The sequence below is a fragment of the Mustelus asterias genome, chromosome 12 (assembly GCF_964213995.1).
Source record: "Mustelus asterias chromosome 12, sMusAst1.hap1.1, whole genome shotgun sequence".
NCBI classification, from domain to species: Eukaryota; Metazoa; Chordata; class Chondrichthyes; order Carcharhiniformes; family Triakidae; genus Mustelus; species Mustelus asterias.
This window is the reverse complement of record NC_135812.1, coordinates 13,255,519-13,278,208: the sequence shown is the minus strand read 5'-3', so window position 1 is coordinate 13,278,208 and position 22,690 is coordinate 13,255,519. Positions and strand designations below refer to the sequence as shown.

The following is a 22,690-nucleotide window of genomic DNA, read 5'->3' as shown; positions in this document are numbered from 1 at the left end:
AGGAGCAGGGGGAGGCCATTTGGCCCTTCGAGCCTGCTCCACCATTTATTATGATCATGGGGAAATGCTAAGGAAATCAGAAACACAAAGGGATTTAGGAGTCCTTGTTCAAGATTCTCTTAAGGTTAATGTGCAGGTTCAGTCGGTAGTTAGGAAGGTAAATGCAATGTCAGCGTTCATGTCAAGAGGACTAGAATACAAAAGCAGGGATATACTTCTGAGGCTGTATAAGGCTCTGGTCAGACCCTATTTGGAATATTGTGAGCAGTTTTGGGCCCCGTATCTAAGGAAAGATACTGGCCTTGGAAAAGGGTCCAGAGGAGGCTCACAAGAATGATCCCTGGAATGAAGAGCTTGTCGTATGAGGAATGGTTGAGGACTCTGCGTCTGTACGCGTTGGAGCTTAGAAGGATGAGGAGGGAAACTTACAGGATATTGCAAGGCAAGGCCTGGATAGAGTGGACGTGGAGAGGATGTTTCCACTAGTAGGAAAAACTAGAACCAGAGGGCACAACCTCAGGCTAAAGGGACGATCCTTTAAAACAAGAGATGAGGAGGAATTTCTTCAGCTAGAAAGTGGTGAATCTGTGGAACTCTTTGCCGCAGAAGGCTGTGGAGGCCGGGTCATTGAGTGTCTTTAAGACAGAGATAGATCTATTTGATTGATAAGGGGATCAGGGGTTATGGGGAAAAGGCAGGAGAATGGGGATGAGAAAAATATCAGCCATGATTGAATGGCAGAGCAGACCTGATGGGCCGAGTGGCCTAATTCTGCTCCTATGTCTTATGGTCGTCCAACTCAATAGCTTAATCCTACTTTTTCCTCATAACCTTTGATCCCATTCGCTCCAAGTGCTACATAGGAGTATACCCCGTTACTATATTCCTTTTACACTTCTAACTGTATGGCCAAATTCTCCTCCAACCCGATTTTTCAGTTTGCTGATGACACTACCATTGTGGGTCGGATCTCAAACTTTGAGGGGAGACAGTACAGCAAAGAGATAGAGAATCTGGTGAACTGGTGCGACAACAATAATCTCTCCCTCAATGTCAATGAAATGAAGGAGATAGTCATCGACTTCAGGCAGTGTAGTGGAGGGCATGCCCCTGTCTACATCAATGGGGACGAAGTAGAAATGATCGAGAGCTTCAAGTTTTTAGGTGCCCAGATCACCAACAACCTGTCCTGGTCCCTCCATGCTGATGCTGTAGTTAAGAAAGCCCACCAACGCCTCTACTTTTTCAAAAGGCTAAGGAAATTTGGCATGTCTGCTACAACTCTCACCAACTTCTACAGATGCACTGTAGAAAGCATTCTTTCCGGTTGTATCACCGCTTGGTATGGCTCGGACCAAGACTGTAAGAAACTACAAAAGGTTGTGAACGAAGACCAGGCCATCACTCAAACCAGCCTTTCATCCATTAATACTGTCTATACTTCCCGCTGCCTCGGCAAAGCAGCCAGCATAATCAAGGACCCCACGCACCCGGACATTCTCTCTTCCACCTTCTTCCATCTGGAAAAAGATACAAAAGTCTGAGGTCACATACCAACCGATGCAAAACAGCTTCTTCCCTACTGCTATCAGACTTTTGAATGGATCTACCTTGCATTAAGTTGATCTTTCTCTACACCCTAGCTTTGACTGTAACACTACATTCTGCACTCTCTCCTTTCCTTCCCTATGTACGGTATGTTTTGTCTGTTTAGTGCGCAAGAAACAATATTTTTCACTGTACACTAATACATGTGACAGTAATAAATCAAATCAAATGGGCTGAAAATATTCTCATGTTATACATGAGACCTACTGATGCTGGGTGTATTTTCTACTTACTAAGTATATCAATTTAAAGCAGCACACCTATTTTAGTTCCACATATTGTCATATCACATTTCTTTTTGCTTTTACTTCATAGAATCACAGAATTGCAGGAGGCGGCCATTTGGTTAATCATGTCTGCACCAGCTCTCCATGTGATCATCTAAAACCATTCCTCCGCCTTCTCCTCATAATCCTGCACAATCTTCCTTTTCAGATAACAGTGGCTGTTGGAAGTCCATGTACACCACATCAACAACCTTCCCTGTTATCTCTTCAAAAAAACTCCAGCAGTTAGTTAAACATGAATTTCCCGTGAAAATCTATGCTAGCATTCCTAATTAATGCACATTTGTCCATGTCACAATGAATTTTGTCCTGAATTATTGTTTCTAGAAGTTTCCTCACCACCAACTTTAAACTAACTTGGCCTGCAGTTGCTGGGCTTATCTTTACACCCTTTTTCAAACAAGGGTGTAGCAATTCCCCAGTCCTCTGGCATCACCCAAGTCCAAGGAAGACTAAAAAACTATGACTAGTACCTTTGCAATTTCCACGCTCACATCCATTCTTACCCAATTGCAGCTGGCTTTCCCCCAGTTAATTTTTCTTGCATTGGATGTTTCTTTGTCCTTTGTGGAGATGCCGGCGTTGGACTGGGGTAAACACAGTAAGAAGTTTAACAACACCAGGTTAAAGTCCAACAGGTTTATTTGGTAGCAAAAGCCACACAAGCTTTCGGAGCTCTTAGCCCCTTCTTCAGGTGAGTGGGAATTCTGTTCACAAACAGAGCATATAAAGACACAGACTCAATTTACATGAATAATGGTTGGAATGCGAATACTTACAACTCATCAAGTCTTTAAGAAACAAAACAATGTGAGTGGAGAGAGCATCAAGACAGGCTAAAAAGATGTGTATTGTCTCCAGACTGTCTTGTCTGGAGACAATACACATCTTTTTAGCCTGTCTTGATGCTCTCTCCACTCACATTGTTTCGTCTCTTAAAGACTTGATTAGTTGTAAGTATTTGCATTCCAACCATTATTCATGTAAATTGAGTCTGTGTCTTTATAAGCTCTGTTTGTGAACAGAATTCCCACTCACCTGAAGAAGGGGCTAAGAGCTCCGAAAGCTTGTGTGGCTTTTGCTACCAAATAAACCTGTTGGACTTTAACCTGGTGTTGTTAAACTTCTTTCTTTGTCCTTTCCCATGGCTAGCCTAAAACATATGATACAATGATCACTGTTCCCCAAATATTCTCCTACTGCTATTTGACCCACTTGGCCTGCCTAATGCCCAAGAACCAAGTCTAGCAGTGCCTCCTTCCTCGTTGGACTGGAAACATACTGAAGAAAATTTTCTTGAACACACTCTTAGAAACTCTTGCCCCTCTCAGCCCTTTATGTTAAGAGGTCATGATAAGATGAAAATTAAGGAATCAAATAATTGGGAATGCGTCCTTGTGGGAAACATACAAATATACAAACCAGAAGCAGGAGTAACCATTCAACCTTTCATACCTACTCCGCCATTCGCTACGATCATGGCTGATCATCAAATTCAATATCCTGATCTTGCCTTCCCCTCATATCCCTTTAACCCCAAGAGTCATATCTAATTTTTTCTCAAAATCACACAATGTTTTGACCTTGACTACTTTCTGTGGTATGATTAAAAGAAAACAAAGTATTCTCAAATGGAAATTAGTTAGGAAGACAGGTTGGCCGAGCTGAAGGAACCGAGGTCTTTGATATGCGGATTAGCCTAACAACACTGTAAACAAATATTTACCCAAGGCAAGTGAATAACAATGAGGCATAGAACTTCAGGAGTTAAAGCAAAGATGGTAAAAGTTCAAAAGAAATGAGGAGAGTGAATTTCACACATACATTCTAAAAGAGTGAGCTCGGGTAAGAAATGGAATTAAGTAGGACTTATAAGAAAGGTAGTTCCAATAGAGAAAAAAATCAGTGGCAGAATCCTATACAGAGAGCTGTTCCAAGTTCACCGCCACACACAGCAGGAAGCTGTTTTCACTCCAAACAAGTGCCTGGAGAAATCTTGTTTGAGCAGCCATTATGTCTATTCTAAGCAAGAAGCAACCCCACAACAGATACAGGTGCTGAGTGTGGTAACTATTGCTGGATTTTGCTTACCACTTTGAAACCTGTGGAATGTTGTTTGAGGACGGTTAGCTTTGAGGTTAGGAAAATAGAGGGTTTTGAAAATGGGTCAGTTTAAAGATTTTGTGTATACTCATTAAGATAGTTATATATATGTTTTTGGTTGCTTTTCTTATCTGTTTTATTGCAACAAGACTGCAATATTCTTCACATCTTTCCTCACATTATACCAAATTGCAAAAATAAGGTTAAGAACCATCATTCCAAGCTTCCCTTCTGGGATTCGGAATACCCTAGCATTTAACATCAACTGGGTTCTTAACAACTACTATCCCAGTCTATATTTGATCATTTAAGTCCCCTCTTATTACTACTGAATATTTTTTGCACCCCTCTGTAACTTTTCCATTATATTCTTCCCATTAGGAGCTGGCCTGTTGACTACACCAATAAATGTGATAGCACCTTTTGTTCTTCAGCTCTAACCAAACATGTTCTTCCCTTGATCCCTCTGGGAGATCCACTGTGCCTAACATTGCAATGATGTCCTTTGTTAATACCACTCCCACTTTTCTTCCTTTCCTATCTGACTAGCTTGTATCCAGGGATATTTAACAGACAGTCCTACCCTTGAGTCAGATCTATTATAGCAATATCACCACATTTCCACATGGCAATCTGCATGTAACTCACCAGTCTTATTTACCACATTCAGTGCATTCACAAACATGTACAGCAACCCTGATTTAAAGTCTATTACTTTCTCCTTTACACTGACCTCGCCATTAATTTATTGCTCTCTAATCTAGTGTGATATATCACTCCGAGTATTCTGCGCACCAAGGTATTCCTTGCTGATATTATTTCCTGGTTCCCACACCACTACAGAATTAGTTTTAAACCTCCTAAACAACACTAACACCCTGCAAGAGACAGGGTCTACTCAGGTGCAAACTGGTCACCCTGTACAAGTCCCGCTTCCCCCTGAGCCAATCCCAATGTCCCAAGAATCTAAAGTCCTCCCTCCTGTGCCATCTTTCCAGCCATGCATTTCATCTGTCTTATCCTCCTAATTCTGTACACACAAGACACCAATCAAAGGATTACTACTTTTGAGGTCCTGCCTGCTAATTTTTTAGCTCCCGAAATTCAGACTGCAGGATCACATCTCTCTTTCTACCCATGGCATTGGTACCGATGCGGACCACCACTGTTGGCTGTTCATCCTCCTCCTTCAGAGTGGTCTGCAGCCACTCCTTGACCCTGGCACCAGGGAGGCAACACACCATTCTGAATTCACATCTGTGGCCACAGAAACACCTATCTATTCCCCAAACTGGCAAATCACGTTTGCTCTTCCAGACTTCCTTGCACTCCCTGTGCAGCTGAACCAGCCAGCGTGCCTGGCTCTGACTGCATTCCCCAGATGAACCATCACTCTCATCAGTATTTCGAACTGAATACTGGTTGGAGAGTGGAATGCTTATAAGGAGTCCTGCTCTACCAACCTGTTCCTTTTAGACTATCTGGTGATCACCACTTCCCTCTCTCCCTGCATACTCTTAAGCTCCAGGGTGACCATATCTATATATGTGCTATCCATGTAACTCTTAGCCTCAGGAATGCACTGCAGTGAGTCCAGCTGCCGTTTAAGTTCCACAACCTGGAGCTCAAGCTGCTGCAACTGATGACACTTCCTGCGAATTGGTTATCCACGACTTGGGAAGCATTATAAAGTCCCCATGTAGCACAGAATGGGCACTCTCGACGTTGGAGCAGCCCTGGTTTTTCTCTATTTATTAAATGATAACCTTGTTACAGGTCATAATCCTTACCAATATTAATAAAGCTTTACCAATACTAATAGAACATACTACTATTAATAAACCTGAGCAATATTCATAAACCCCATCAATATCTACATCATCATACTGGTGGTAATTAAATCTTACCAATAAAATGTTACTAATTCCTACTATCACAGCTTATTAGCAGTAATAAACCCTACTTTATATAAAAAAAGACAAGACTCACCCATTTATTCCCCAGTTTAGATCGGAAATACCTACCAGCCAATCACGTACCTGCATCCTTGTAAACTCACACCTCAATTGTTCTTTCTAAATTTGGGCTCTGACTGGAAAAGGTCTAATCCCACTTCTCTCGCTGTTCCTCGCCTTTTGCCTTCACTCTCAACTCTCTCTGTAGTCCTGCTGCTCTTGCTGCTCAGACTGAGCTCTCACCTTCACTCTCCACACTCATTGTAGCCCTGCTGTTCACGCTGTTTCTCACTGCTCGGACTAAGCTTCCCTCTTGAAACTCTCTCTAGCCCGGCTGCTCGTGCTGTTTCTCACCTCTCGGATGGTGGGAGGGAGCATGGAAAGGAAGCAAAATACCGAAAGCTGAAAATCTGAAGTAAAAATGTAAAATGCTGGAAATACTCAGCAGGTCAGGCAGCCTTTGTGGAGAGAACAAAGTTAACGTTTCAGCACCATGACTTTAATTGCACCTCATCACCACAGAAGGTGCGCAGATGTTTTGTTCACAGGTCCCCAGTAATGTCATGAACCTAGCTAGGAAGTACAAAGAACAATACAGCACAGGAACAGGCCCTTCGGCCCTCCAAGCCCGTGCCGCTCCCTGGTCCAAACTAGACCATTCTTTTGTATCCCTCCATTCCCACTCCGTTCATATGGCTATCCAGATAAGTCTTAAACGTTCCCAGTGTCCCCGCCTCCACCACCTTGCCTGGCAGCGCATTCCAGGCCCCCACCACCCTCTGTGTAAAATATGTCCTTCTGATATCTGTGTTAAACCTCCCCCCCCCTTCACCTTGAACCTATGACCCCTCGTGGACGTCACCACCGACCTGGGGAAAAGCTTCCCACCGTTCACCCTATCTATGCCTTTCAAGTGTTGAATGACCAATGCAAATTTCTATCCCTCTCCCCAATTCTCTCCTCCCACCTGCAAGGAAGCCTTTGTTCAGTAGCTTCTCAGCGTATCTGCAAAACTGTGTTACGAACCTGGTGCGCTGCAAATTTAGGAAAATGAAAAAGCACATGCAAGGAAGGCAGGAATAGAAAAAGGAAGTAGCCAATTAAGTAACTGCCAGGTGCAAGGACATTGCCTCTGACCAAACACAGTTACTTAAAGCTCACGGCTGCTGATTCTTGGTAATATTTTCAAAATGTGTTCCATACACGATTTCCAACGATGACGAGCAGAAATTACTCTTCCAAATACCTACATAACAGGATCCATTTAACCACATTATCATAGTATCTTGCTACCAACAAATTTAGATATTGTTCTAGGTAGAATGTTTAATTCCAGTTTAATCCAACGCAGTTGGAAAGGTACTGATTTAGAGAAAAGCATGCTGTTTAAACAGGTATTGTAATTGTTTAATTAAAGGGAGCAGATTATGCTTCATCATGCTCACAGCACCTACAGATTATATCTGCCACTGACGACAGGAAATGTTGACAGTGTTTGACTGCAGTTGACAGGGTATGAATTTATACTGCAGGAGCCAAGTGAGTGAAGATGAATGGGCCCAACATAACATTTTGTTGGATGGTTTTATCTACGTGTTGAAATCCAACAGTGAAGTTCTTTGGAAAACAATACAAGCTTCTGAAATTTACAGTTGGAAATACTCTAATGTGGGTTCAATCTGCAGTTTGGAAAGGCAGCATCATTTCACCAACTTGGACAAAGTGCATAATTTTCTTCCAAATATAAAATTTACAACCACAATCACATCTTCACTGTTAGATTTAATAGAGTTATCAGAAAAAAATGCTACAGGATGCAATAATGGCATCTTCTGAATGTTCCAAAAGTCATAAAACAGCAAGATGGACACATTTTCAAATTGACAGTTTTATATCATTCCATGTTTTCCAAATGCACTGAGTCACAATTATTTCCCTTGAAATCATGAAATTTACCAATATGACTAACCCCATCAACACCTGAGGTTTAAATCCAGTTGGTTTCAACCATTAAACTGAAGAGCCTGCACAACACAATCTAAAGCAATTTATTTTCATGATGTACCAATTCCAGTCTGTCAAACATCACTTCACTTCACTGCACTAAATGATGGGTCAAACCGAATCATTAAAAAAAACACTTGCATGTATCACAGCATCAAGGTGTCCCAAAACACTTTACAGTCAACAAAATACTTCTGAAATGTAGTCACTGTTGTAATTTGGGCAACACGGCAGTCAATTTACACACATGAAGGCCCCACTGCCTTATGTATTGATTGGAATATAGCTGCAGACCTGGACACAGATATCGCTCATTCGCCTCTTCAAATTGTACAGCAGGATCTTTTATGTCTGTCTCAGAGGACTGACAAAGGCTCTTTTTAACATCCCCAACAGTGCAGCATTCCCTCAGTACTGCGCTGAAAAGATAGTCTACATTACATACTCAGGTCTTTGCAGTGGGACTTGAAGCTTATGACCTTCTGATTCAGAAGCAAGAGGGATACCACTGAGATAAGACTGACACTTGCAAAAGGAACAGGCGGCACGGTAGCACAGTGGTTAGCGCTGCTGCTTCACAGCTCCAGGGACATGCGTTTGAATCCCGGCTCAGGTCACTGTCTGTGTGGAGTTTGCACATTCTCCCTGTGGTCTGCGTGGGTTTCCTCCGGGTGCTCCGGTTTCCTCCCACAGTCCAAAGATGTGCGGGCTAGGTTGATTGGCTATTCTAAATTGCCCCTTAGTGTCCCAGGATGCATAGGTTAGAGGGATTAGTGGGTAAATATGTAGGGATATGGGGATAAGGCCTGGGTGGGATTGCGGTTGGTGCAGACTCAATGGGCCGAATGGCCTCTTTCTGCACTGTAGGATTCTATGAATCAACATTCCTGGGGAAATAATTTTGGCTTCAGATAAAACCTTGCATTAAGTTGATCTTTCTCTACACCCTAGCTATGAATGTAACACAATATTCTGCACTCTCTCGTTTCCTTCCCTATGAACGGTATGCTTTGTCTGTATAGCGCGCAAGAAACAATACTTTTCACTGTATGCTAATACATGTGACAATAATAAATCAAATCAAAAACAAGACATCAAAATACATTTTCAACATTTAAAATATTTTTGCGGAATATTGAGAAGTTAAAAATGTTTTTTTTTAATTTGTTCATGAGATGTGGGCATTGCTGGCTGGGTCAGCATTTATTACCCATCCCTGGGCTTCTGGAGTCACATGTAGGCCAGACCAGGTAAGGACGACAGATTTCCTTCCCTAAAAGACATTAGTGAACCAGATGGGTTTTTACGACAATCGTTTCATGGTCGTCATTAGACTTTTAATTCCAGACTTTTATTGAATTCAAATTTCTGAACCTGGGTCCCCACAGCATTACCGTGGGTCCCTGAATTACTAGTCCAGCCATAACACCACTACGCTACTGCCTCTCCATATGTTCATTTGTATCTTTAGCAATGTAGTCTTGTGTTGAAGTTCTTACTAATTAAATGTCAAATTTTTAATAGCTCTTCTAATACACTTTTTTATTACTTCATCATCTCTCACTGACATTGAGCAGTTCCACTTTCACATCAATACAAATGGTGCTGTATTTTTGAAGCACCTGGAGTGGACTTGAAAGCAAGAGGCAGGAGTCAACCACAAAAGCTTGTTTTACTAATTCTGCTTCGTCCCCTGCGAAACCACAATTCAGGTGAGTGTGAAGCAAAGTTTAAAAAGTTACCAGCAGTAAATCTTCTTGTGCAAACCACTCTAATGGGGCTGGTGAACTGCTAATGTTGCACCACTATTTAAAAGGGGGAAGGGATAACGCAAGCAATTACACGCCAGGTAAACTAACTTTGGTGGTGGAAAATTATTGGAAAAAGTTCTGAGACCTAGTATAAACCGTCATTTAGAGAAGCACGGAATAGTCAAGGAAAGCAAGCATGGAATGAAGGGCAAGTCATGTCTGACTAACTTGATTGAATTTTTTCAGGAAGCAAAAAGGAGGGTCAATGAGGGCAACACATTTGATGCGGTCTACATGGATTTTAACAAGACTTTTGTCAATTTCCAAATGGCAGACTGGTCAGTAAATTGAAAGCTCGCAGAGTCCAAGGGAAATGGAATGTTCAAAATTGCCTCAGTGACAGGAAGCAAATGTTTATGGTCAACAGGATTTTTTCTAACTGGCCCCTTGATATTTTTAGTATATATCAATGATTTAGACTTAAATATAAGGGACGCAATTAAGAAGTTTGCAGATGATAAGAAAATTGGCTGTTTGATTGATAGTGAGGAAGAAAGCTGTACACTAAAGGAAGGTGACAATAGATTAGTTAGGTGGGCAGAAAACTGGCGAATGAAATTCAATCTAGAGAAATGTGAGGTTATGCATTCAGGAAAGGCAACAAGGCAAAGGAATTCATGATAAGCAATAGGATTCCACAAAGTGTGTTGGAATGGAGGGATCCTGTAGTGTATGTCTATAGATCCCTGGTTGTAGCAGGACAGATAGATAAAGTGATCAAGGAGGCAGAAGGAATATCTACCTTGTTAGCTCGAGACCTAAAGGAAAAGAGCAGGAATCACCAGTTAGACCTCAACCAGAGTACTGCGCATAGGTCTGGTCACCACAGTACAGGCTAGGATGATTACACTAGAGAGGATACAGAATAGATTCACAAGGACATTGGGGGAAATTGAGAACTTTAGCCATGAGGAAAGACAGGGCAGGCTGGCTTTGTTTCTTTCGGAATAGAGGAGGAGATTTAATTTAAGATGTATAAAATTTTTAGTGGTCCAGATAGAGTGGATAGAAAAGACCTATTTCCATTAGCAGGGAGGTCAATAATCAGGAGGCATTGATTTCAAGTAATGTGGAAGGATTAAAGGGGAGTTAAGGCGGATTTATTTTCACCCAGAGGGTAATGGAGTCTGGAACTCATTGCCTGAAAGCTTGGTGGCAGAGAAACCCTCATCTGCTGACACTTTAGTACTGAGGGAACGTTTTTATATTCTTTCGTGGGATGTAGGGGTTGCTGGCAAGGGCAGCATTTGTTGCCCAACCCGAAGTGTCCTTGAACTGGCTGGCCTGCTAGGTCATTTCAGAGCACACTTAAGAGTCAATCACATTGCTGTGGATCTGGAGTCACATGTAGGCCAGGTGAGGATTGCAGATTTCCCTCCCTAAAGGACATTATTGGACCAAGTGGGTTTTTTGCAACAATCAAGGGTTGTTTCATGGTCACCAAATGAGAATAGCTTTCAAAACCATCAGCTGCCATGGTAGGATGCATTAGCCGAGGCCTCTGGATTACTAATCCAGTGACATTTACCAATACAGCACCAGATCTCCAACAATATCAAAGTCTGAAATGAGACATCCATCTGCTGAAGATCAGTAAAGATCTCTTCTGGTGTCCTAGCCACCATTTATCCCTTAACAACACAATCCAGCTATAATGGCTCTTTGTTGTTTGTGGGATCCCGTTGTATGCAAACTGGCTGCTGCCTTTGCATATGTCACAATACCGTAGGATTGTTCAATGATAAAGGAGCTAGAGGAAAATCACACTGAATTCAGTATGCTTTCCCTTCGTATGTGCTTTTTGCCTGGGTCAGAAGGTTGCGAGTTAAAAAAAATTATAGACTCAGAAGTTTTGACAAAAAAAGTCATCACCACAATTCTTCTCTCTTCACAGATGCTGCCTGACCTGCATTTCCAGCACTTCCTGTTTTAATTTAAATTTATCTCATTTGCCATTTATGGGACTTAACTAAGTGGAAACGATCTGCCATATTTCAAAGCATCATAATGATTGATCTTCAGAAGTAATGTACTAGCCGTTAAATACTTCAGGGTGTCACGATAATACGGCAGCTGCTGTAGAAATGGAAGATCTTTCTTTAAATTTAATTTATCACCTCAAACTGTTCATCATTATCACCATCAGTGATAGAATTGTAATCACAAGCACTTCAACCCCATGTTATGCATCTCAAAATACTCTCTCCCAGACACAACAAGCACTGAAGGACAAAACCTTTACGCGTGTTCAACCCAGGTGACCTTTTCAGTGCAAGTGGATATGTCTGATGGTCCTTAGCATGGTGGAAGGAAATAATTACAATACAACTGCATAAAAATGGCCTTCTTCATCACTGCACTTCACTGAAGTTCTGCTGACAACAACACTGCATAAATAATACCACTCAGTGACCGACAGTTGTACAACAGTAGGGCGAGAATAATTTATGAAACCAACAACACATGAGAATCTAGTTCAGAGAGTCCAGGATTCTATTTTAAGATCCTTCATGTGTGAGAAAGTGCTCTTGCTCTATTTTCAAGTCCATTTGCAAAAATCTTTTGAGTTAAGATAAAATCTTTGCTCTCAAAGCAGTGAATCATTAGTGCCACCAATAAAATTAAGTCAAATCAAATTTGGTATGAAGAACAATGTTCCAAACAGTCCCACTATCGCCTTTTCATTTACTCCTGCATTAAAAGCTTTAAAGACACTGAATCATTTGTCAAACACGAGAATCATTGTTCTAAACATTTATAAAGATTGTATTTCAAGTAGAAGTCATAAAAAATGTCAGGATTTTTAGATAGCCGAATGTTTATACTAAGTATTAAATATTTTAAACACTTGAACAGCTATAAAATTAAGAGCATCTACCTACAAAATGTTGATAGGGGTTGGTTGAGGAAATCAGTTAAAAAAAGCACGAGGACAGAAGCAAACATTGATAAATTTCACTGCAAACAGAACCTGTTTATTTGTGGATTGCAGACTGCAGTTGGTTTAAGCTTTTTAAGCATCAGTCCCTGTGCTATGACTAAAACTGTGAATGTAAATTTTAGAGCCACTTCCAGAGACATGATGCTGAAGCAGGTCATTGAATTAGGACGAGACCATGGGGGCATTTGAAGAACAGGAATGTTGAAATTGATTCATGGAGATACAAGGAACCAACAGAACCTGGTTTGGACCACGGCAACGAAAGTGCAAGTAGATAAGCAATGCCATTCTTCACAATTTACACTTTATGAATGCTGAACGTGTTGGGGCCAGTCCAGAAAGCATTTCAAATGTAAGAGGCTTTTAAAAACAAGTGCTAAAATTAAGTGTCTGAAAGGGAGAGCAAGGTCTGAAATTGATAATATTACAATGATAAAAGATAGGAATCTTGGTGAGAAGAACTGATGTAGAGAAACAAAGCTCAGGATTGAATATAATGCAGAGGCACTTTACCAGTTAAAGTTTTTTAAAGTTAAAAGTTAAAAGTTTATTTATTAGTGTCACAAGTAAGCTTACATTGAAGTAAGCTTACATTCAAGGCTTGCAATGAAGTTACTGTGAAAATCCCCTAGTTGCCACACTCCGGCACCTGTTCGAGTACACCGAGGGAGAATTTAGCATGGCCAATGCATCTAACTGCAAGGAACCAGAGATGGCAGGTGGGAATGGCTGATGCAGTGAAAGGCAGTGGTATTTATGGGATCTAAGCCAATTGGCGAGGCTGAAACCAAGAAAATATAAAGTCAAGCATAAATATTGTTTCTTATCCTATGCTTCCTGATTCTGTCATTGAGCAGATGCACAATGAAAAGAATTGAGGAGAAGACTGACATCAATTATGACTGTACAATTTGAGGATATACGCTATTCTGTCAGGACAGCTACGATTGGAACCAGGAGAGAAAGCAGCATGCGAAGGTAAGCCCATGAAAAAAAGTTCCAGGAGGATACAACGTCCAGTGGAATTCAAGACCAAGTTCACGAAGATTGACAAAACCACGGTCAAATAGAAGATGACATTTATAACTTTAAGAGTTGATTCAAAGAATAGTAGGAGAGTTATGACACAAGAATAGCTAAAAGAAATAGAAACATAAAAGATAGGAGCAGGAGGAGGCCATTTGGCCTTTTGTGGCTGATCATCCAACTCAATAGCATAATCCTGCTTTCTCCCCATAACCTTTGATCCCATTCGCCCCAAGTGCTATATCCAGCCGCCTCTTGAATACATTCAATGTTTTGACATCAACTACTTCCTGTGGTAATGAATTCCACAGGTTCACCACTCTTTGGGTGAAAAAATGTCTCCTCATCTCAGTCCTAAATGGTCTACCCCAAATCCTCAGACTGTGACCCCTGGTTCTGGCCTCCCCCCACCATCAGGAACATCCTCCTTGCATCTACCCTGTCTAGCCCTGTTAGAATTTTAAAAGTCTCTATGAGATCCTCATTTGTCTGAACTCCAGCGAAAACAATCCTAACCTGTTCAATCTCTCCTCAGATATCAGTCCCGCCATTCCCGGAATCAACCTGGTAAACCTTCGCTGCACTCCCTCGAGAACAAGAATATCCTTCCTCAGAAAAGGAGACCAAAACTACACACAATATTCTAGGTGTGGCCTCACCAAGGCCCTGTATAATTGCAACAATGATGTGGAGATGCCGGCGTTGGACTGGGGTAAACACAATAAGAGTTTTAACAACACCAGGTTAAAGTCCAACAGGTTTATTTGGTAGCAAATGCCATTAGCTTTCGGAGCGCTGTTCCTTTGTCAGATGGAGTGGATATCTGCTCTCAAACAGGGCATACAGAGACACAAAATCAAGTTACAGAATACTGATTAGAATGTGAATCTCTACAGCCAACCAGGTCTTAAAGATGCAGACAATGTGAGTGGAGGGAGCATTAAGCACAGGTTAAAGAGATGTGTATTGTCTCCAGGCACATCTCTTTAACCTGTGCTTAATGCTCCCTCCACTCACGCTCCAAATGCTAATGACGTTTGCTACCAAATAAACCTGTTGGACTTTAACATGGTGTTGTTAAAACTCTTACTGTAATTACAACAACACATCCCTGCTCCTATACTTGAAACCTCTCGCAATGAAGGCCAACATACCATTTGCCTTCTTTAGCGCCTGCTGCCCCTGTATGCTTACCTTCAGCGACTGGTGCACAAGGACACCCAGGTCCCGCTGCACTCTCCCAATTTACAGCCATTCAGGTAGTAATCTGCCTTCCTGTTTTTGCTTCCAAAGTGAACAACCTCACATTTATAGTTATACTATAACTGTATAAATATACTATATATATATACTGGGTAACACAAACTTGTTTTTTTTAATCCTGTAGATCACAGGAGGATATTATTGAGTTGATGCTTCTTGCATCATATGAACAAAAAATGCTAATGTTGGACATGCACTTGCACTTTTGCTAATATAAGAATAATCACTGCAGCAAAAAATTGAAATGTGATGCTCAGATATTTTAGAAACTTGATAATGTGTCATGCAAATTAAAAGTCCTTTTTTCTGTTATTGGTTCGACCTTAAACGTGCTTCAAACAATCCTGCAAGTCTAGATTTGACAATTCAAATAATAATATCGCAGAACAAACACCTAAGCAAATTACGTCTTTACAAGTCCTTCGGAAGTGCATCCAGCAAATTAGTGGATCCTTTTTCAACACGCTTTGAAGCAATCAATTGAAAGAAGTAAAATGGCAGACAGAAAAAGGTAGCAAAACTTAAAAACTTCTTGGAAATGTTATCTTGAATTTAAAATGCTCACCAGCCAAGGCTGCAGTGGACTGTTTCTTCTTTTCTCCCCAGCCCCCTTATCAACTCCACAGCCATAGAACAACATCTGTTCTTCTTTGGAATGGACTGAACTCTCCTCCAATGGGTTCAATTTCGTTGCAGACATGTCTAGACTGGGCAACCCAGACAGCTGCCATCAAGTTCTCAAGCATTTCTGAAGGCATAACAGGCTCAGGGGGCTGAATGATCACCCGTGTCTCTCCTTCACCCCCCCCCCCCCCACCAGCTCATATCCCCTCACAAAAATATTTAGCTGACAAGAGCATTACACAGAATTCTAAATTATGGAATAAAAATCAAATATTTGTAAACAATTTACATTCATGAATTCCCAAGAAAGAGGCTGTTTAATCATGATTACATGCACTGCAATAAGACTGGGACCATCATGTGTACAAAGAATTTAAGAAAAACTTAAAAGTAATAGTGGCCTAAACTCTCAGCGACTGACAGTTCCAATACACTATCATTTTTCTACTGCTGTATGGATCGAGCACAGTCTGTACATTTCACCAAGCTTCAATGATTCATATCTAGAGAATCAAGAATCTTCACTCTTACCTTCAAATCCCTCTACTGCCCTGGCAATTTTCAATTACATGTCCCTGGTCATACAATGCATTCCTCCAGAGCTGACCCACTTCTCATAACCTATTCTGTCATTGGCATCCAATCTTTCAGCTACTGTGCTCCAGCATTGAAAAAAAAATTCCTAAAGACTCCTTTTGGACACTGCATTTTTGCTTTTCACCTTTCCTCTTTCAGTCTGCTGCATGGTCACCGCTTGATATCCACTCCCACCAGGAACTCATTGCTCTCTCTCCCTCGCTCTCTCTCTCTGTGTCTCTTGGAAAAGCTACTCAAACAGGTGAGGAAGTGAAATCATTCACTCTGAAAGAAGCAGATTCTTTTTAAAAGCTGAGCGATTCAGAAACATTGATATTTAGAGGGAGAGGGGAATCTTTGTATACAAATTACAAAGTTAATATGCAGGTAACTAAGAAGGCAAATGGTATGCTGGTCTTTATTGTAACAGGTGGTCAGAGTACAGTAGGAAGGAAGTCTGGCTGTAACTGACTTTGGCAAGACCAGAACTGGAGTACGGTGTAAAGTTTTGGTCTCCTTAACCAAGGAAGGATATCAGCACCCAACAGAACCCCATCCCACCACACCCTGCTCCAACGGTCCTATACGCACCGCCCACTCCTACAGTGCCCCATGTCTGTTTGTTTTTTATTCTGAGAGTTGATCACCCTGCCAGTGAACTTTTGTTGCACTCCTCTAAAACAAGGACACTAAAGACAATCTGGGGATGTGAGGATAGGGCAACAAGTGGAACTGATCATAGAATCCCTACAGTGCAAGAGGCCGCCATTTGGCCCATTTAGCCTGCACCGACAATGATTCCACCCAGGCCCTATTCCCACAATCGCACGTATTTACCTGCTAGTCCCCCGACACTAAGCAACAATTAAGCATGGCCAATCAACCTAACCCACACATCTTTGGAGTGTAGGTGTAGATGTTCAGCAATGATCTTACTGGCAATGTGACCCTGATGGGATGTATGGCCTTCTCTTGCTCTGCTATTATTTCTTCAATGCCAGTGAATAATGCAAAACGTTATTTTGGCAAGACCAGAACTGGAATACGGTGTAAAGTTTTGGTCTCCTTAACCAAGGAAGGATATCAGCACCCAACAGCACCCCACCCCACCTTGCTCCATCGTTCCTGTACGCACCACCATGTTTTCCATGTTGTCCATTAATTCTCCCCCCTGCCCCCCGCAGCCTCACCACCAAGTATCAGTGCCCACTGATCCAAACAATGTTGCACAGTGCCAGCCCAAAGCTAAAGACAATTTACAAAACAGACAGCCATAAACAACACAAGAAGCAGGAAGTTAAAATATTCTATGCTACACACAGAAAAAAAAATTTCTAAACAATATTTGCAATCACCATACAAGCTTCTCCTGCATCAGAAAGGCCAAATAATTGACATCTAGATGTCCCTGGGAGCAATTATACTCCAGTTGACTCAAAAAAAAACTCCTATCATGTTTGCATCTAAAATATATTCAAAAAATAAATAAATTACAGCAGAAGAATTTTAATTTCCAACAACAATTAGACTCTAGCTGATATTAGGGTGTGAATATTATTTACTTCTTTCTACACGGGGAGTACACTTCATGGTCTTAAAAGTAAAGGTCGAATTAAACAACTCCACTGCCTATCCCCGAACAACATGAAAAGACCAGTCCCTACAACATGGCATTATAACTACATGCTTCTTGCCAAATATTTGCAGTGTTTTGCTTTCATATGTAGCAGCAGCGGCATGAACACATGAAATGCACATTTCAAGAATTTACTTAAAACTAGGGTGCCACACATCTTTACATTTGATAACATTAGTCCTATCTAAATTACAATTAAGGCATGAACAGTTATCATTCAACATCACGGATATGTGCATGAGGTATGTGAAAGCAAGATGTCACATACAGGAAGACAAAGACTAATGGTTGAAAATTTTCAGTATTACTGAACACTAAAACCCCCTGACATAGGGACCTCATTGTAATTGTCTGCTATAATCATGGAGCAAACCGTGAAACTCTAGTAACCTTGGTAATCATCAGTTTTTGTGATAGCCTCATTTTGTGGCAAATGCTTCAGTTCTCACCAGCGCGCTCGGATTTAATTTAATCTTTTTTAAAAAATTACCTTTATTGTTTTGTGGCTCTGGGAGTTTCTCTTTTTCTCCTTTAGCTTTACCTGTACAAAACACAAACATCTCATGAACTGAATGCTCTAGCCAGTAGGTTTAGTGCATCTACAGTTAGTGTCACATAAGTTTACCTTGGTACATGCATGCATTCTTCAATTAAATTAACAATCTGGGATTTAATAACTATTCTTCAAATAATTGTATATTCAGCATTTTAGGGAAGGACCTTATGATAATCTACTACACCAGTGAGGGAAAAGATCTTAAATTTGAGAACCCAATCTAATATTGGCTTATTGACACTGGTAGAATGTTACTTGCTGTAATATGAGAAAAGGTTAATAATTTCCACATCTGACAGATGTTTTTCCCGAGGCACACATGCAAATGGAGAATGTTCATTCAAATCTGCTAACATGATGGAAATAGGTCCAATGGTGTAGATAGAAGTTACCTACATTAAGTTTTTTTAAATGTATATTTATTAGTGTCACAAGTAGGCTTACATTAACACTGCAAGAAGTTACTGTGAAAATCCCCTAGTGGCCACACTCTGGCGCCTGTTCGGGTTACACTGGGGGAGAATTTGGCATGGCCAATGCACCTAACCAGTACATCTTTCAGACTGTGGGAGGAAACCGGAGCACCCAGAAGGAACCCACACAGACAAGGGGAGAACATGCAGACTCTGCACAGACAGTGACCCAAGCCGGGAATTGAAGCTGGGTCCCTGGTGCTGTGAGGCAGCAGTGCTAACCACTGTGCCACCCACATTAAAGGAGAATGGCCAAAAAGATGTGTATGCGGCAAATTTCTGACATCTGTATCAATTCATTTTTGTTTTTAGTCTGTGCATTTATGTTACAATATCATAGCTGGGCATAAAGTTGCTTCCTCCGAGCTGTGGATGGTGGACAGCACAGAAAGATTTCAAGAGAGAAAATGCAAGGAAAATAAAGTTGCAGGAATGGCAATGGAAACAAACTTTAAAACATTATGTAGAAAGAAAAGTAGACAAACGGCCTACTGCTGAGCAACAATATTAATTTTCAATATATTATACAATAATTGCCATAGGTGCTGTGCTTATTTTAATTGATTTATTAGTGTTACAAGTAGGTTTACATTAACACTGCAATGAAGTTACTGTGAAAATCCCCTGGTCACCACCCTCTGTAGAAGGAAACTGGAGCACTTGGAGGAGATCCACGTAGACATGGGGAGAACTCCATACAGCCAGTGACCCAAGCTGGGAATCAAACTGGGTTCCTGTGCCAACCACTGCGCCTCCACCCATCAGATGGAAGAGAGATATTGGCAATGCCAATGGATGATTGCATTATACCAATTTTTAAATCTCAGTTATGCAGTTTTGAGCTTTGAATCTTAAAACTACAGGAAACTGGGAAAGGGGCAGGGGGTGAAGAAGAAAGGTGGAGATGCAAAGATGGGAAAATATTAATGTCTCTCTTCGTGGGCAGCAAGAGAACAGCCTTACAGAGAGCTCCTTGCCTCCCAAATATTTATAGCAGATGCATGGGGCAGCGGGGAGGAGAGAAAATTGAGATGTCAGGAAGGGAAGGCTCTCAGTTTTAAAATAATGCAATTTTAACTCTCGGGTTCAAATCATAATCTCAAGGCAGCTGTATCTGCTTGTTTAGGATGTTTATGAATCCACTACATTTTAAAAAACATTTTTACCCCATTCTTAAAGTTACAAAGCCAATGCTCAGACTGGACCGGGCAAACCCAAATCCATTCCTTGCTTGCTCAATAAACCAAATTCAAAATGAATCTAATTCATGGTCCCCACAAGGGAGACAAACAAGATCCAAGCTGACAGGATGAGGCATTGCACCCCATCTTGGGCTTCATCTGACAACACTTGAAATTAGCCAAAATACTTTTTCACATTGTACAGCTGGTTTCCTAGTAACCTGCTGATGGACAGAAAGAAACAAATTCAATATTAATCACTTGATGTCACCCATGTTTATTACTATTTCGCCTAGAGTATCCAAGTCCAGCACACCAACCCGCCATGCTCAGGTACAACTCTAAAACAAGTGTTAAAAAAACCATATGCATATAATTTACAACAGCTCCAGTCATGTTCTCAAAAACAAAATCAAGCTTCAAGGTTTTATCAAAACTGAATTGCACATTCGCAATTCATTATCCTTTTTGCTGCATATAACTGGAAATTCACACTAGTTATGCAACTCAGCAAATTACGCAGCACATGCAAATTCAGGGCATTTAAAAAGAGCAAAACTACACACCAGCTGTTCTCAAATTTGAAGAAAATAGGCTGATGGAATGGCAAAGAGTTGAAGATGGTTGCTGGGTATGGTTTGTTTTGTGCGTCATGCCTCCCACGAGAGATATTTCAAAAGAGATACATACTGTACTAATCTGACTGGCCCGGATTTTTGCTGTAATAATTACAGTGAGGCTATCAGCTCTCACTGCTATTGAAGTGTAAATTGGTTGTCAATTTCCCGTGACCACACATACAGGGTTAAATTTGGAAATTTTGCGCATCATCTTTGTATGTGTAAATTGACTTAACGATAATCGTTTAGTCCATTTTCCACTCCAATTACAACAGTGATTGAACACAGTGCCTCAGGATCAGGACTAGAGGGGTGGACCAGTGATAGTGGAGCTGCTTTCGATTTGGCAGACCAAGACATGTAATCACACTACAGGCATTATGAGTAGAGTGCTTGTAGCATTGTACTTCCTCACAGAACTACAATCTTTTCCTAAATCCAACATGCACGAAGGAAGTAAAAAGACAAAGTGCTGGAAATATCGAGGTGGTCTGTCTGGAGTCAAAACTGACTCTTCTTCAGAACTGCCTATTCTGAATGCAACGATGTTTTGGACAGCACGGTGGTTAGCACTGCTGCCTCACAGCGCCAGGGTCCCAGGTTCAATTCCGGCCTCAGGTCACTGCCTGAGTGGAGTTTGCACGTTCTCCCCGTCTCTGTGTGGGTTTTCTCCGGGTGCTCCGGTTTCCTCCCATTCTCCAAAGATGTGCGGGTTAGGTGGATTGGCCATGCTAAATTATCCCTTAGCGTCAGGGGACTTGCGGGATAAATATGCAGGGTTATGGGGAAAGGGCCTGGGTGGAATTGTTGTCAGTGCAGACTCGATGGGCCAAATGGCCTACTTCCACACTATAGGGATTCTGTGATTCTATGAAAAGTCACATTTGACTCAAAATGTTCTATTCCGCTCTCCACAAGGGCTGCCGACCTGCTGAGAATTCCCAGCACTTTGGATTTTGGATTTCCAGCACCTGCAGTACTTTGCTTTCATTTTATATCTAAAAGAAGTTTCTGTTTTGCCAGACCAGTGCACATTTTTTTTTAAAAACTGAACACCAGCATCCGTCGCAAACTTGCTGTTTCTGCATCCAGCTTCTACCTCAGGTCCAAGCTCTGCCAGTTTTAGAAAGGGAAAACCAATGCATTGTAAAAATCACGGTTTTTACATAATTGTCACATTCTGTCCACATAATCATCTCACTTAGCACTGCATATAATTACACAATTCCACATCTGTAACATTCGTAATCATATATTCATAATGATATGTTACATCTTGTGGTAAATGTCAAAACCATAAAATACGATCTGACTGGTAACTCTGAGCTTAAATGTGAGCTGTCAGACCAGTTTCACAGATGAAGCAACGTCAGTCATTTAGTGGATTAGACAAAATGTCAACAATATAGCAATTCACCAAAGATCTTTAGACAGCACCTTCCAAACCCACGACAACTTCCATCGAGAAGGACAAGGGCAGCAGGTACATGGGAACACCACCACCTGCAAGTTCCCCCTCCAAGCCACTCACCGTCCTGACTTGGAAATATATCGCCATTCCTTCACAGTTGCTGGGTCAAAATCCTGGAATTCCCTCCCTAACGGCAGTGTGGGTCAACCCACAGAACATGGACTGCAGCGATTCAAGGAGGCAGCTCACCACCACCTTCTCAAGGGCAACTAGGGATAGGCAATAAACGCTGCCCAGCCAGCGATGCCCATGCCCCACGAATGAATTTTAAAAAATTTTTTAAATCAACACAAAAACAAGGTTAACATGGGGCACAAAAATGTCCATTAGTTTTACATACCCCTTGGGTCAAATTGAAACAAAATTACTCCCCCTCCCCAAAAATAAATTACCGGTATGTTGCTTTTCAAAATGAAATTCAGGAATTTATTTTCTGGTCTAGTAACTCGTAGCTGCAGGGCTCATGAATCTCCTCCTTATGCTCATCAGACATCGCCTACAGTCAAAGTACAATATTACCACAGGAAGGAAAGAAAGCAAAGACGCAAGAGATTA

General features: G+C 41.3%; 1 protein-coding gene across 4 annotated transcripts in view; it reads right to left on the bottom strand.

Moving 5' to 3' along the window:
- akap10 (A kinase (PRKA) anchor protein 10) overlaps window positions 1-22,690 on the bottom strand; it is a 95,635-nt gene that overhangs the window by 53,061 nt on the left and 19,884 nt on the right. For 2 of the 4 annotated variants that reach the window (XM_078224769.1, XM_078224770.1), the window contains exon 2: window positions 18,325-18,375. The exons of the other annotated variants lie outside the window; for them this stretch is intronic. In XM_078224769.1, coding sequence (XP_078080895.1) covers window positions 18,325-18,375 — 51 coding nt within the window. The remainder of the gene's footprint in view (window positions 1-18,324; window positions 18,376-22,690) is intronic. 4 annotated transcript variants of the gene reach the window in all.